At 46.3% G+C, this 16,110-nt stretch overlaps 2 protein-coding genes across 2 annotated transcripts in view; one reads left to right on the forward strand and one right to left on the reverse strand.

Moving 5' to 3' along the window:
• ESPN (espin) overlaps positions 1-9,635 on the forward strand; it is a 114,062-nt gene extending 104,427 nt beyond the window's left edge. Inside the window, exons 12-14 of the mRNA XM_055001031.1 lie at positions 5,439-5,518; positions 6,335-6,346; positions 8,679-9,635. Of these exons, the coding sequence (XP_054857006.1) occupies positions 5,439-5,518; positions 6,335-6,346; positions 8,679-8,826 (240 nt within the window). The 3' untranslated portion in view covers positions 8,827-9,635. The remainder of the gene's footprint in view (positions 1-5,438; positions 5,519-6,334; positions 6,347-8,678) is intronic.
• A 3,379-nt stretch (positions 9,636-13,014) lies between these two features.
• On the reverse strand, positions 13,015-15,314 carry TNFRSF25 (TNF receptor superfamily member 25). The gene is made up of 2 exons (XM_055001805.1): positions 15,200-15,314; positions 13,015-13,978 (listed from the first exon to the last, which is right to left on the reverse strand). Exons 1-2 carry the CDS (start codon positions 15,312-15,314, stop codon positions 13,671-13,673), a joined length of 423 nt encoding a protein of 140 aa, XP_054857780.1. The 3' UTR covers positions 13,015-13,670.
• Between the last annotated feature and the right edge of the window lie 796 nt (positions 15,315-16,110).

A 16,110-nucleotide genomic window follows, 5' to 3' on the forward strand; every position in this document is an offset into this window, starting at 1 on the left:
ACACACACACATGCACTTTCCTTCAGAGGCCAGCTGTTCTGTTAGCAGCTCTTCCTCAAAAGTCCCTGCAGATGTACAAAGCGTTGCTCCTGTGTTCATTTCATGCAACCCTAGAAAGGGATAAATCCTGTCTTTCCCCATGATTTGCAAGTGCACCCTTCTTTATCTAATAGCTCAAAGCACTTCTTATGAATTGTCTCAGTAATCTTTGCAACATCCCTGTTAGGTAGGTCAGTATTATTAGATCACGGGGAGGGAGGCTGAGGGATAACGCTGGATGGGGGAGGGGAAGATTCATTCATTCCCTTTATTTCTAATCCAACTCTCTTGCTGAGGCTCAAGGTGAATTATTATCTGGCTCCCTTTTGGGTACCATAGCTGAAGGCATGCGAATCCGATGCCCAGGAAGCTTGTTCTACATTTCTGCTTCCTTTGTGGTAGGATGAGAAAGTCTTTAGATCCGATCAGATTGTGGCTCCTTAAGAGGTGCAAAGAGGTGAGGAAGCCTCGACCTGAAAGAGAAGTCACTTACCCAGTTAAGAACAACCAACTGTTTATGGAGCATTTTAAAGTCCCGCCTACGCTGGTTTTATCCTGGGAATGTCCCCTGGTTGGGTCACATGTGCCGCACTTCGCAAGCATGCAGAGAGGGCAATTTGGATTGGTACCACAGCACAGGGGAGAAGTGGATCAAGTCCTTCCACGGCTCCATCGCATTTCCCCCAACCTAAATGGCTCTGGGAAGTTGACGTGCAACCGTACCAGTTATCATGTTCAGCCACCAATGGGGCAAAGAGCGGCTCCCTGCAGCCCTTGCAGGTCCGGAAGATGGCCTGGTGGGAAGGTCTAAGTCCCTTCTCCCAGTGTGCTGTGGTCCCGATCCCTATCAGCCCCTCCCACACACACACCTGGGAAGTACACAGCTCCCAGCACACGTCTGTGGGGGATATCCCTGGGGAAAACGTAACATGTAATTAGGCCCTCTGTTAAAGAGCTCAGTCCAAATGTATCCCCCAGTAATCTTTACAAAAAGCCTGTAAGGGTGGTATTAGTATCCCCCTGTTGCGAGTGGGAGAGAGAAAAGACATTTTTACCTATTTCAGACATGTGTGTGGCTGGCTCTTGAGAAGAGCAGTGTTTTGGAGAGGAGGGTGGGTGAGGAGGTGCCTGTTCCCCTTCCTGCTGTTTTTCTGCCACATTTTACTCAGCAGAATAAGTTTCCAACTGCATACTCGGTTGCCTAAAATAAAGTCAGCGTCTTCCTTACCCACACCTCTGTGTTCCGGTCTTGGCCCCTCCCATGGAGCCTTGCCCAGGAGGCCTGTATTTCCTGCTGCAGAGAAAGATCCCTATTTGGCAGCGCCGCTTGCTGCTTTTTCTTTCCTTGCAATCCCCATTCTGTTTGCTTGTCTGTCTCTTGCCTTTCCAACAAGTCTTGGTTAATCTCTCTCTCTTTAGGTACTTCACAAACCGCCGTACGAATATACCTCAGAGCAACTCAAGCCATCTTGCCAAGTATTCCCTTCCCTGTTCTGACTGGTAGCAGCTTGTCAGTGTCTCTCTACATGTTACTGAGTACCTAGGGACGCTCAAGAGAAGGATTGTATGTGTAGTCCTCAATTCACGTGCAGGCTGTTCTTGCTCTGTGCACATGAATGCCGATTTCATGGGAGCTTCCTTGGTGTGACAGCATCTGCAAGTGATTCGGAACAGCAAAGCATCAATTCTGCTCTGTTTTTGCTGCAAGAACAAGTACTGTAGGCTCCTTTGAATTGCCAATTAGCATTTCTTTAAGATGTGAGAAAGTGTCAAGAGCTGCATTTGAATGGATGGATGTGGGGGAAACGGATTCTTTTAGTAGTTGAGGAGGAACTGATATGAAACATGTGAATGCACTCACGGGGAACAAATTGAAATGTGACTGTGTGAGCGAGTGCATGGAAAGTTGGAAGGGGGACACATGAAATGAGGTTCACTTGAGCCATCCCTAGCTACTTAGTAACATATAGAGAGACTCTCAGACTCTCTTTCCCACCATCGGGACTGAACCAGGGACTCTCAGCATGCAAATCATCTACTATACTACTGAGCTAACTTTACCATGTGAGAGAGGTTAGATTGAGAGGAGACAATTGTCTCTGATTCTCCCAGCAAGCTTCATAGATACAGGAAGCCCACCTACCCCAGTCTCTTGGTTCCTCTTACTGATGTTCTGCCGACCTGAGCTGGTTCTTGCAGGTATCCTGCACACAATAGGATGAAACTGCCTGTGGGAGACTGAGAGCGGAACTACAAGTGACAAAAGGCTCAGATTGGACACTTGGCAGCTTCCCTCAAGTTTTGATGGGAAATGTAGGCAGCTTGGTGGAATGTTGGACAAGTGACAGTTGAAAAGTCCATTGGACAGCAGTCAGAGAGCGAAGCTGCGAGACCAGGATGCCTACATTTCCCATCAAAACTTGAGGGAAGCTGACAAGTGTCCAATCTGTGCCTTTTGTCATTTGTAGTTCCGCTTTCAGATTCCACCATGGGCTGACTAGCCACATCCCAAAGCAATCCCGGCCTTAAACGCCCCTTTACATGCCTGGCCCTGCTCCGAGTCACCTCATACCTTCCCATGACCTCAGATTCCTCTTGTCATTATCCTCCCAGGGTAATTCTCTTGGGAATTTAAAGTTGAGATTTAGTTACCTCGTGCTCACTCATCTGTTCACCTAACCACCTTGCCCTGGTGGGTTTGCTGGGCGCTCAGCCAGCCCTCCCACCCACACTTCCTTTGACAAGGAGATGGTCAGCAGAGGGCACCACAATATGTGTGAGTCAGGTGGTGAATCGTATCATATGCTGGCTGTGGAGATCGTGTCAGCTTGGCCATAACTTCTTTGGACCAGGTAGAGAACCCCCCACCCTCCCCTCTACATGATTCCTGTATCTTTCTGAAAAGGGAGAAACCAATACAGAAATATGTATGGTGCATCTTTCTAGGTACAGCTGATACTCTCAAAGCCTGGTCCTAATTTTGTATCATCTCTTGCTGTTCGTATTGCAACCTTGAATAGTCTGCAATCATGATGAATAACAAGTAAGAACTCTACATCCAAGAGACAGGCAATGATGCGTGGAGGTGTCTTCCAGCTCCGGTGGCTGCTTATCACAAGAAGAAGGGTTGCTACTGATCAGTCTTCTGCCTATACAATTTGGGAAGGCAGCACATCTCCTTCTGGAGTTGTACAAACCATGAGAAAAATGGTCACGCTTTTATGCAAGTCAATCACATAATTTTTTAAAAAACAGGCTGTACCTTCAAGGGGCTTGTATGCTAAATTTGAACTGGGGGAGGGGGGGCAAAGGTTAAAAGCAGCTTGGGTTTTGTGACACAACAGGGAAAATCTCCAAAGAGCCTGTCATGAAATTGCCCCAAATGCAAGTATTGAGTCCAGAAAAGAATCTCTGGATGGGAGATGCTGGTATGGGGTGTGGATGGAACATTCTCCATTCCAGAAATGGAAACCTCGCTTCCCCACCACCACCACCACGTGCAGACACTAACGCCTCTTTTCCAAGCAACTTATTCCAGACCGTTCCCCCACCCCTTAGTCCTCTGAGCTCAATCAAAAGTTTCTCTTTATCTTCACACTGAGTCATCTAGGAAAGGTGGGAAACGAGTTTTTCAGTGAAATATATGGAAATGTATTGGTTCCTTTGACAATAGAGATCTTTGTGTTCCCGCACAATGGAAGCAGGTGGGATTATTCTTACTCAGAGGATAGTTCATTTTAAAAAAAGCATTGTTGAGTGCACCTGTGCTAGGCAGGAGAGCTCAGCCTCTGGAAAAGTCAAAATAAACAAGTTTGTACATGGGTGGGTCAAGAGAGTAGAAAGAGTTGGTCACGTTAGGCAGTGAAGAACGTTGTGTAATGATGTCATGGGTACTATCCAATAGGTGCCTTACCATAATTTCCATCCTTACAGCAAATTGAGCATGATGGTTCTACCAGCTTGAGCAAGAGCTGATGTCTTCCAACATGGTTTATGTGCTGGGAAATGGTCGTTCTCTTATGACAGGAATAATTTTGGGTTACATCAGTGCTTAGTTCTCGTTGCCCTTCTTACATGCCCAGGGTAATGCTGCTTCCCACCTTGGGGTCAGGTAACAATTTTCCACAGGCCAGTTTGGGTAGGGATCTTGGAGGCATTTTGCCATCTTCTGGGCATGGAGCAGGGGTCAGTGGGGCAGTCGGGGTGGGTGGGTTGTGAATGTCCTGCATTGTGCAGGGGATTGGACTAGATGACCCTAGAGGTCCCTTCCAACACTATGATTCTATGATTTCAGGGATGTTGGAGTTCAGCTGTCTGTTTGGATATTTCTTGAAGTTCTGCTTTGGTTCAGATTCTGAGGACCTTGGGTCTGGCCACAAACCAGAGTGGTGATGGCCCTGGAGCTCTTTTTGATGCACAGGTCTCTTAGAGCCAAGCTACAAGTGACAAATGACACTTGCCTGGCATGTGAACAGACTCATGTATTCCTCCCTGTTCACTGGCCATTCACTTGTGTTCCACTTGATCAAGCGGAGAGCAAGTGAATGGCAAATGAACAGGGAGGAATACACGTGAGTCTGTTCACTTGCCAGACAAGTGTAATTCGTCACTTGTAGCTTGGCTCTCAGGCATGTGCTAGACTGCCTGCTGTGTTGCCAGAGCCTTCCAAACCTACACTGTATCTTGGCAGAGTCCAGGAAGCCAGCTTTTTATTTTAACACACCGCTACCAGTGGTAGAACTGAAAATTCCCTTCTCCAGTTCGAGCTGATTTTTAAAGGGGATGTTTTTATTCTATGGTCTGCTTTCACAAATGGGAGCAATTGAGAATTTGAATCCGCTGATCAATCAAAACTGAAGTGAACCAGGCTTCGGAAAAGGGACATGCTCAAACCTATTTCAGGATCTCAGGAAGGTTTTCTATAGGGGCAACCCGTCCACCAGCTGGGGTTTGGCATTTCCTGGTCAGTGAAAATGGTGTCCAGATTCTCTCTCATTGACCTTCATGCAGACGGTTTGGCCCTCATCACACAGTCTGTTTGCACAGACATTGAGCCAATACAGATGCAGGTTTCGTTGCTCATCTGCACCATCCCGCCAAAGAGTTAAGGGGTGTCAGGAGAACAGATGCTGTCAAATGGTTGTCTGCATTCACCATATTTTGTAAGCAGAACCCTGATGCTGATCGCCACCCAGGTTCTGCTGCCTCTTTCCCACACCCTGCAAATAAGGAATGTCCATTCCTCCATCCTTCTCTTCTTCAGTGGCTAACTCTTCCCACAAGGCTGCCCGTCTGGATGGTTGCTTCTTGCCATTCTTCTTGCTCCTCTTTTTCCTGCTCCTCCGCTTCTTCAGGCCTTAGTGGAAGAAAACCCTCAACTTCCCTTTGTTGTGTTGCAGGAGAAAGAAGAAGAAGCTCGCCTAGCCACAATGCCAGCCTGGCGGAGGGATATTTTTCGCAAGAAGATGGAAGAGGAAAGGTGAGGATGAAACATGCCATTAGCATTAACACAAAAATGCTAGTGTAGTGGTATGGCAGTGGGCACAGGTGTGAACTGGGTAGCAAAGGCTGTGGGCCATGTTGGCAGGGACTAAGATTCAGCGATGCAGGATTTTCTTGGTCACCATGGGATAACAAAGCATGGTTTCAAGGCAGTAGATGCATATCAGAGGCTTAGTCGGGGCAGCAGGTCAAGCAGAGTCTTTGTTCCTGCTTCTGCAGCCAAACATAGGAAAGCACAGCCAGTGAGGAGGGGGACGGAAGTGTGACTTTGGCCAACAGCAGACCTAATTCCCAATTGTGAACCTGTACCAGGCGTAGAAATAAATAAGGGGTAGGTCCACCTTCCCATTCAAGAAATGAATTCACCAAAGGATGGGCCTTGAAATTCCAGTACAGCCAGGGCTCTTGGGGAGTAATATGGAATTATAACTCAGTGTCTTGGGTCCTCTTTTTTATGGTAATGGTATTCTGGGGGCTTAGATCAGGGCCTTTTTGGTGGTGGTGACCTTCACTAAATGAAATCTATTTGATGTACAGGTAAAGGCCTTTTTATATCAGGCTGTATTTCCATCTGTAAAATCTCCTGGCAAAGGCTGTCTAGGATGCCTTCAGGCTCCTTTTTGCCACTGTTTTTAGTTACATGATTTCTGTGATTTTTGTTCCTTGTGTAATTTACTGCTGTTCGGTTTTAATTTCTCTGTGTTTTACTGAAAGCTGTTTTCTATCATCTTGGGCAATATGACAAAAAAGGGTATAAGACTCAGGTTCCTTTTTTTTTTCTTTTATTCTTCAGAGAGCAAAAACGGTGAGTCTGGATTTTGGTGGCCCTTCTAACAGAATGTAACGGTTGGAATTTTGGGAGATGCCCTCCAAAAACACCATTTCGGGTTCGGATCTGGTACTTTTGATGTGAACAGATGAAGCTGCCTCATACGTAGTCTGACCCTTGCTTCACGTGGCCCAATATGGTCTACTCTAACAGGCAACATTTCCCAAAGGTCTCGGGCAGGGACCTTTCCTGTACACTGATTTCTGGGATTGAAGCGGAGAAATTTTTGCATGCAAAGCACGCTCTCACCCTCGGAGCTCTGCCCCTCCCCTGCATGCAGCACAAAGTCTGGTTTTATAGAAAAAACCCTACAGGTACAAATATATAGATTCTGATGTATGTGCAGGGCTTTTTTTCAGCCAGAACGCAGTGGAACGGAGTTCCGGAACCTCTTGAAAATGGTCACATGGCTGGTGGCTCCGCCCCCTGATCTCCAGACAGAGGGGAGTTGCGATTGCACTCCGCGCCGCAGAGCAGCTCGCGCCGCAGAGGGCAATCTAAACTCCCCTCTGCCTGGAGATCAGGGGGCGGGGCCACCAGCCATGTGACTATTTTCTTCGAGGGCAACCCACTGAGTTCCACCACCTCTTTTTCCAGAAAAAAAGCCCTGTGTATGTGTATTGAGTAGCTAACTCTGGGGACAGTAAAAAGAGAATGGAGCAAATGGGGCAACTTGGATGTCTTTCTCCTAAAGGACCAGTGATCTCCAGAGTGGTGCCTGCCAATGTGTCCCCTGGCACCTGCTTCCTTGTTTTCCAAAACATCTGTGCTTCAAAGCAAACAGCCAGTCCTGGCTTTCCTCCAACTTTTTGGAGTACTTCAGAAGAGCCCAGGAGGCATCACCCCTATGTCCACAAGAAGAGTGGCATTCAGAATTGGCAGTCTCCATCATATGCTTGGCTTGGAACCTCCCAATATGTGCCGACTGGTCCCAGCCCCGCCTGGCAGCCATTTTGTGGCAGTGCTCACTAAATGGTTTCAAAGTTCCAAAAGCGACCACAGGTCTAGCAAGGTTGGGAACTCTTGTCCTAGATGAGTCACCCCTGTAAAAATGAAAGAAGGGTCCTTTGGCACCTTAAAGACAAACCCGTTTATTTAGCAGAAGCTCTTGTGGGCTAAAGGCTGCAAAAGTTTGTGCTGCAGTGAATGAGGATGACTTTAAATTATGTATTAAGATAATTGTAGGTGAATAACCCTGTTGGTCTGCAGTAGAACAGTAAGATTTGTGTCCAGTGGCACCTTAGAGACCAACAAGATTTTCGGAGTATGAGCTTTTGAGAGTCAGAGAGCTTCCTTCTTCAGACACTTGGTTTCTGAAGAAGGGAGCTCTGACTCTCAAAATTTTACACTCTGAAAACCTTGTTGGTCTTTAAGATGCCACTGGACTCAACTCCGTAATATAATGAAGCATCTTTTCAAGATGTCAGCGCAAAGGCCAGAGACTATCATGTTCAGAGGCTTCGGGAGGGCAGCAAGCCAGGCAGGGTCACACCCTTTCAGTGCACTGAAAGCACACTGAGAGCCAAGCTAGAAGTGACGCCTGACACAGGTTGTACACTTGTCAGCTTCCCTCAAGTTTTGATGGGAAATGTAGGCATTCTCGTCTTGTAGCTGTAATGGAGAGCCAAGCTGTAAAACCAGGACGCCTACATTTCCCATCAAAACTTGAGGGAAGCTGACAAGTGTCCAACCTGTGTAAGGCGTCACTTGTAGTTTGGCTCTGAGAGCCAAGCTACAAGTGACAAATTATGCTTGCCTGGCAAGTGAACAGACTGATGTGTATTCCTCCCTGTTCACTTGCCGTTCACTTGCGCTCCACTTGATCAAGTGGAGCGCAAGTGAACGGCAAGTGAACAGGGAGGAATGCACGTCAGTCTATTCACTTGCCAGGCAAGTGTAATTCGTCACTTGTAGCTTGGCCCCGAGTCATTGAATACTGCTGGGGAGAGGACAGAGGACAGCTGGCAGGTTCCTGTGCAACCCTTTTTTCTGTCTAGCACATCAAGGAGGATTGAAATTTCAGCAGCAGTCACCTTGAAAGTTAGTCCACTGCAGCTGGTATCAATCACTGCCGGTAGGAATCAGCCGAGGAGTTACATTGGGGGACTGTTTCGGCTTCTTCAGTTATTGCACATAATAAAAAATGATCTAGTTCAGGAAGGAGGAGCGTGCCTCGGAATGGCTTGCAACAAAGTCCTTCCATCCCACCCCTGCTGACCCATTCCCAGTTCCCAGTGCCCTCTCTCTGCTTCCCCTGCTTCTCAGGCCTTGCTAACCAGTGCCCCCTTCTCCTTCTCCTTTTGAGCAGGAAAGAGGAAGAGAAGCTGAGGCGGGAAGAGGAAGAGAAGGAGAAAGAACAGTCGGAAAAGATAAGGACTCTTGGGTACGACGAAGCAAAACTGGCCCCTTGGCAAAAGCAGATCATCCTCAAAAAAGGAGACATATCGAAGCACTAGGACTGGGGTGTTCCCCTCCCGCCTGCCAGTCTTCACCTGTGCATTGGGCCCCTTCTTCCCTTTAGATCTCAGACCCCCCCCCCAAGCTGTTCAAGAGGGGGAGGAATGCTTCTGCTCCCTTTCTGTTTCTGGGCCCTTCTCTCATCTCAGCAAGAAGCTGCCATCCCCTAGCCCCTTCCCTCTTACCACCAGCTCTCAATTGCTCATTTCTCTTACTTCTGTTCATTAATTCTGTGCACATTTTAAGAACATCCTCGCTCCCTGGGGCAGAAGACAGCCGTAATGTTCTCAGTGTGGGCAGAGATTGGGCAAAGCACCTTCACTGCCTTGAAAATGTGTGTACATTTTTTTTTCTGTTCTGGAGTGAACGTGGAAAAGCTAAAAAAAAAAACAGTTCTGGAAGTTTTCAGTAGAATGGGGACCAGCTGGCTACCGTCTGTGACGTCACCCACTCCCAAGAGTGGTTTTGCATCGGTTTTTAAAATGGGTTTTAATTCATTCATGCGGCATACAGGATGCTTTAAAAGGTGGAGGGTTCAGGACTGTTTGCCCATCACCACAAGGGGGCAAGACTCATAGCAGAACATGTATGTATGTACCCAGTCAAGGCAAGCTATGAAACCGAGTTTGCACTGTAAAAGAGGTCAGCCACTGTTAAGCAACGTTATGCCCGTCTTCGCCCTAAGGCTGAATCGTAAAAGAAATCTAGCCATGCTGCAGCCATACTGATTGCAAAACCGCATGGCTGGCACAGTCTCAACTGCTTAATGTCCAAATGTCCATCTCTATGCAATAAAATAATTTCTCCATGTTTGACCCTTGCTGATGTCTTAGCTCACCTTTTCCCAGAGCCCCTTGATTCTTCAGGAGCACAGAATAGAACTTCTTGTTTGTCTCCGTTTTCATTTTTTAAAATTCTAAATGCTAAAGACTTGGAAAAAATGCTTGCAGTGTATACAGTTCCTTCTGAAATGGGGTGAAGCGGGTCACAAATAATGATCCCAGTTGTTAGGGGCCAGAGCTTGTGACCGGCAGAAGCAAGATAGCAGAAACTCCAAAATAAATTACGCAAGTCTGCATAATTGATGCGTGCCCCAGAAACCAGTGCTCCTGTATGCAGAGGCTGGGCTGTGTCGCTGGAGAATTTCAGCCTTTCTTTGATCAGCCCCGGTTTGAATTACATTTCCAGCTTTTGACCAGTAAAGGAGCAGGCTTTGAAAAGTGGGTGGTTCTTCTGCTAAGGGTGGACCACAGGCCCCCTTGGGTTGCAAAGGCAGCCAAATGCAGTTTCCTGCCACAACCCGCTTTCCCTCCCCACTCTGTAAAGAACAGCACTTCTTCCAGCATCTCCACTGGCTTTTCACTTTCACTGACGGGTTGTTTGTTTCCTGCACAATCAGAGCCCGGCAGCTTTAGGCGGAACAATCCCAGAGCTGAACCCATCAAAGCCACACAAGGTGTTATGGATATACATTAAATTTACCTCCCAGTCTTCTTCCTAATACAGCCTGGCAGAAGAATGTTAATTGCTGTGTTTTGCAGATATCTGTGTTGGGGGGGGGGTGCATTTGATAGTTGGCAGTTCAAAGAAAAGCCAGTTTTGGAAAAGGTTTTGTTCTGGTGGCTCAAGCTGAGGGATTTCTTCAGCTGCCCCATTCACGGAGATGTCCCGGTTTGCTTCTATCATGAAACCAGAGCCAGTTTCTTTTAGGTTTTTTGGGATTTTCTTGTTCTTGCACAATATTGTTACATCATTTTTTGAGGCTTCTAGCAGGGGAACTTCCGGTTACTTCTTAGAACCTTTTCTCTTAGCAATCTAATCTCCTGCCGAGGTTGTCTTTCTTCCACCTTTCCTATGCCCTGCCTCTTCATACAAGCCCTTTGGGGTTAGAAACATTTTCCAAACATGCTCAGTTCTTCCTTCCTTTGCATGATAATGGAAAAATATGCTTGGATTCCCCCTTTTCTTTCCCTCCTTTTCTCCATGCATAAACAAGGAAGTTCCTGCCCAAAAGATTTGGTCCTCCCCCCACCCACGAGAGAAAGTTCGAGTGCTCACATCCCAGTGGTTTATTGTTCCATTTATTCCAGTGAAACCAGAACATGACTTTCTCTGGTAAGGGGTGGGGGGCATGTACTCGGCAGCTTTTTCTTACAACCATCAGATTCTTAGTAATTTTTTTTTAAAAAAACAGGCACACTGTTGTTATCAGCAAATGGGAAATAATCAGGCATCAGATAGAAAATGGTCCTGATTCTTATTTCCTTAAGCAAAAAAACTACTCGTTGGCATTTACAGGTAAGCCAATTGAATAAACCGGGAGGTTTGGAACAGAGAAACAAAACTTGTATGTTAATCTAATTTCACATGTCACAGGTTGAAGTGAGATTGCTGAGTCTGTTTGACATTAGCTCAGCCCAATACCAAGCCTGTCTCTGCTTTCATTGGGGACTGCTGGCAAACATGAGTATGCCCAGGGCTTTTTTTCTGGGAAAAGAGGTGGTGGAACTCAGTGGGTTGTCCTCAGAGAAAATGGTCACATGGCTGGTGACCCCGCCCCCTGATCTCCAGGCAGAGGGGAGTTGAGATTGCCCTCCGCGCCACCAAGTGGCGCGGAGGGCAATCTTAACTCCTCTATGCCTGGAGATCAGGGGGTGGGGCCACCAGCCATGTGACCATTTTCAAGAGGTTCTGGAACTCCGTTCCACTGCGTTCCAGCTGAAAAAAATCCCTGAGTATGCCTATTTCACACAAAACCATGCTTATTGCACATGAAGCAATAAACAACCATTGAGGAAAGTTGCCTTGATGAGACAATAACAGGTAAAAATCCGCCAGGTATAGGTAGGAGGGGAATTGGATGTCATACACTAATAGTTTCTCGTGCCAAGGCGGTTTAAGGTTTCTGCTAATCAAGTACAGACTTCCTATGGGGTAGAGGGAAGGGGAATTTGGTCAGAGGAAAAAACCCAGTGGGCAGAAGTAAACATTATTAATGCACACCTACTACTATCATAATCTGAAACTGCTTCCCTACACAGAAGCCTGGGGTTTAGAATCACTTAATAATTAAATTAAGGGCAGGCTAGCCTTGTCCTTCTATAATCATTATATTTAATTCTGAACTGGGCCACAGAATATGGATTTTTTAAAAATCTACACAGCGGGGCCAGGGAAAGACAGGGAGCATTTTTCTATAAACCTGAGGGAAGCCACGGGCTTGCACAAAACTCCAAGCCCCTTTTTTTTTTAAAGTGGAGAGTTATAAACCCCCAACATAATAGAAACTAGCTTGAACAGATGATATCTTTTATACATTAATTATAAAACAGATACATAGCACCCTGGCCAGCCATTGGGTGAGGAACTGTGAGGTCACAGCATGTTTACGAACAGGCTAAAAAGAATGGCTGAGAACGTTGAAAATCCTTCTGGGAGATTTGAAGAAAGGGGAAGGCCAATTTTGCTGAGGGGAAGCTATAAGAGATATGAGGGCCTCAGGCTATCAGCCTTATGGGAAGAGTTGGGGGGTGATTCAGTCAACAGAGCTCTGAGACAGTTTTATGTACCTTCAACATGTGGCAAAATGTATTACTAAGCCATCACTAATACTTAGTATTTATAGACCATGATGGATTATCAAAGGTATGAGCTCAGTAACCTTTACAACGGCCTTGTAAAGTAGGCCAGTTTTATTAACTTCTACTGTGGACCAAAGGTCTAAGGGTACTGTGTGATTCATCAATGTGGCAAGACTGAAACTGTCAAGTTCACAGCTCAATTGGTTAAGACACTACACTACATCTAGACCAAGAAAAACACCCAGGTAGTCTCAGAGTACCTGGATCTGGTTTCTGGCCCTAGCGGGCAGGATAAAACCTAAATACATATTTAAATCTGACATAAAATGTCTACAAGTCTTCAGTATTTTACTGATAAAGGGTCCCAGGACCGAAATGCCATTAGTGGCATTGAGTATCATTTCTAGCCAACTTCCAAGTTGCACACAAGAGTCACTCATCCTCACACCAATCCTGCAAGGTATGTTGTCAACAGTTCCATTTTACAGATGGAGAACTGAGGTCAAGCAAGTGTATGACATCTAATGTGGGATAGCCAGTACCTTGCAGAGTAGCATCGCCATATCCTCCAGTTTTCAGTTTGGGGGCAGCACTTGTACTTTTAAGTTAGCCTAAAAGTGCTAACTTTCTCTAGTATTTTAAAATTAGATTTGAACTCAGGGCTTACCCACTATTTTTTGTCCATCGAACAAATCCATAAATTATTAGTGTGGAGGGGAGTTAGGGAATGGGTTAAGAGCGCACCTTTAAAAGGTAATGTTTGTAACAAAAGTACAGATATGTCCTGGAGAGGCAGGATTCTCACAAGGAGGGTTGGCTGCAGGTTTCCTGTGCCGCCTTATGCTCACAGAAGCCGAATACACAACCAAGCCTCCTTGGTCCTTGTTGTATTGATTCAGCTTTTCAGCTAAGTCTTCTGTTCCCATCAAGTTTGACCATGACCTTTGCCCAACAGCAGGCCAGGAAGGCACACAGATAGAGGAGAGGCCTTGCAGCCCGTGCCCTGTAGGGTGGCCAACTCTGACTTGGGAAATCCCTGGAGATTTGGGGGTGGTGCCTGGAGAGGGTGGAGCTCGGAAGCCCAGCAGGGATATAATGTCACTCTAGGCCTTCCATTTCTCCTTGACTCTATAGTATACCATAGAATCCGCCCTCCAAAGTTGGCATTTTCTCCCAGGGAATCTCTGTAGGTTGGAGATGAGCTGCAGTTCTGGGGGAACTCAGAGCGCCGCCTGGAGGTTGGTAACACTTAGCAGCCCAACTCAGAGGTGGCTGGGCAGCAGGTTGCTTGGCTGCAGCTGCTCCCTCAGCTCGTGAGCACAGCCTCCCAGCTGCATGTCTTCCAGCACAGCAAAGATAGCATCTACGGTGGCACCCTGCTGCTGCCGCCAGCGTTTCAGCATCTCGTACTGCTGCTCCCGGAGCTGCCTGTGTTCCACTTCCACAGACTCGATCTCGCCGTCACGGAGCCCCAGGCCTCGCACAAACTCTTTCCAACGGCGCGCGGGCACTGCATCGATGACAGCATACAGCTTTCTGCCTTGCAGGAGTGAATGGTGGGGTGAGGGATCTGAGAACGCAAAAAGGAGTTAGAGCCCCAGGGCCCGCAAAGGCCCGCTGCAACCTTTTCGCTTTAAAAAGCCAAACTGTATCCAAATTGAGAGCAAAAGGAAGTCCATTGGCATCACTGAAACGATGCAGTTTAACACTATAGGGAACCAACATATGGATTAATATTTTATTTATTTACATTATCTGTAGTCCACCTTTCTCATTAAGACTCAAGGCGGATTACATAACATCAGATGGGGCATCCAATAAAAAATACAATAGGGTCAGAACAGCAGAAATTTGAAAACAAGCAGCAATCCAATACAAAGCTGAAAAAAACAGTGCTGAAACAAAATATAAGCAGATTGATATGACATATTAAACAGCACGGAACTATCCAGTAGGAGTGTAATTACAGGAACAGACAGTACACAGTAGTATAGTCTTCAGTCCCCATCCCTTTGCCAAAGCAGCTCTGAACCATTTATTTGCAGCATAGTCCTATTACCTGTGTAAGAAAGCTCTCTTGGATAATTTAGCTTTGCACAGTTTGAGGAAAGCTAGGCACTTTCCTGGCCTCTTCTGAAAGGCTGTTACATAAGGTGGGAACCACTACAGAGAATGCGCATGTACAGGCAGATGTAGATTTTGCCCATTTCCAGGAACGCATCTGCAGAAGGCCTTTATTCAGATGCGAAAAGCTGCCTTGATGGAGCATAGGGAGAGAGGCAGTCCCGCAAATATGAGGGAACAAGGCCATGAAAGGCTTTGTGTTTGATGGCCAATAAAGTTGGTCACATTATCATTGAGGTCACATTATCATCGACTGGCCTTGCTAAGCTGATACAAGTTTCCACCAGAGACCTTTATTATTATTATTATTATTATTATTATTATTATTATTATTATTATTATTATGTCTTTATCATGAGATCCAAGGTAGATTACACAGTGCAAATGAAAATAGCCCGATCTTGTCAGATTGTGGAAGCTTAGCAGATCAGAATTTGGATGAGAGACTACCAAGCTCAGACCTTGGAAATCTAGTTGGTCTTTCAGGTATTATGGGACCCAGATCTTGCTCTTTGACCACAAACCACCACAGCTACCCACCGGAAACTATCTTCATGATAATTCATGATCTTTCAGCTTTCTAAACACAACTGAAAACTGGACATTGGTACATCAAACATTCAAACCTTGCACCAGGAATTTTGTTTCCGAAAAAGGGCCAGCATACCTGCACGGGGCAAGCCACGCTGCACTTGGGATGGGCTGAGGGAGGATGGAAATTCTGGAGCCTCTTCTGATTTGTATTTTGGAGAGGAAACAGCTCCAGCGGCGGAAAGAAGCATATCTATGCATGTAGAATTCGCTAGAGTGTCTACACCTGCATAAACACAAAGGTAATCCAAATTTGCTGCTAAATCGACAGCTTCCGCAATCAACCTGAAAAATGTTATAAGTTTGGAGAAAAAGGAAAGAAAGTTGTATTGGGAGCACTGTCCCCGGAACCAGTGTTTGGATCAGTACCAGCACATGTCCTCTTGTAGGGGACAGTCTCTGGAGGTCAGGGCTGTGTGATTTGGGGTGATCCAAAGATTGTTTTGGGGTTCAGAGGTCTTTTCTCCTTCCCAGTTCCTTATTCACAGCTATTCCCAATACAAGGTTCTTGAAGGCAGTCCAAATAGGAGGTCTTAGCACCAGAACCAGTGTTTGGATCAGCACCAGCACATGCCCTCTTGTAGGGGACAGTCTCTGGAGTTCAGGGCTGTGTGATTTGGAGTGATCTGGGGGTTTTTTTCCTGCTGCAGCTGCCCCCCTTTTGCTTATTATTCTGGGGGCACCCTACTTCAAGCTGTTAACTCACGAACTGGGCTTTGTAGGATAACCTAGTATAGGTCCACTTAGAGGGCAAAGTCTGCTGAATATGGAGGTGTATGATATGTGGCCCTACACACTTTATTTTGGGGTGCAGAGCTTTTCAATTTCTCCCATTATTTATATTTGGCTTTGTGAATAAGGAACTAGGAACTGCAAATAAGGAACTGAGAACCGGGAACCACCTTCAGCTTCATAGGAAACCGTCACTTGAGAATTTAAACGAAAAGCTGGTTTTGAAACAGAGTCCATCAATTACATTGGGTCAGG

The sequence above is a fragment of the Eublepharis macularius genome, chromosome 17, assembly GCF_028583425.1.
Source record: "Eublepharis macularius isolate TG4126 chromosome 17, MPM_Emac_v1.0, whole genome shotgun sequence".
Classification (NCBI taxonomy): domain Eukaryota; kingdom Metazoa; phylum Chordata; class Lepidosauria; order Squamata; family Eublepharidae; genus Eublepharis; species Eublepharis macularius.

Bases quoted from the DNA above. Each gene is read 5' to 3' on its own strand.
- TNFRSF25 (XM_055001805.1), bottom strand. From the start codon at position 15,314: ATGCTTCTTTCCGCCGCTGGAGCTGTTTCCTCTCCAAAATACAAATCA. The intron at 13,979-15,199 runs GTATGCTGGCCC...TTGCGTTCTCAG, and splicing joins GCGTGGCTTGCCCCGTGCAG to ATCCCTCACCCCACCATTCA.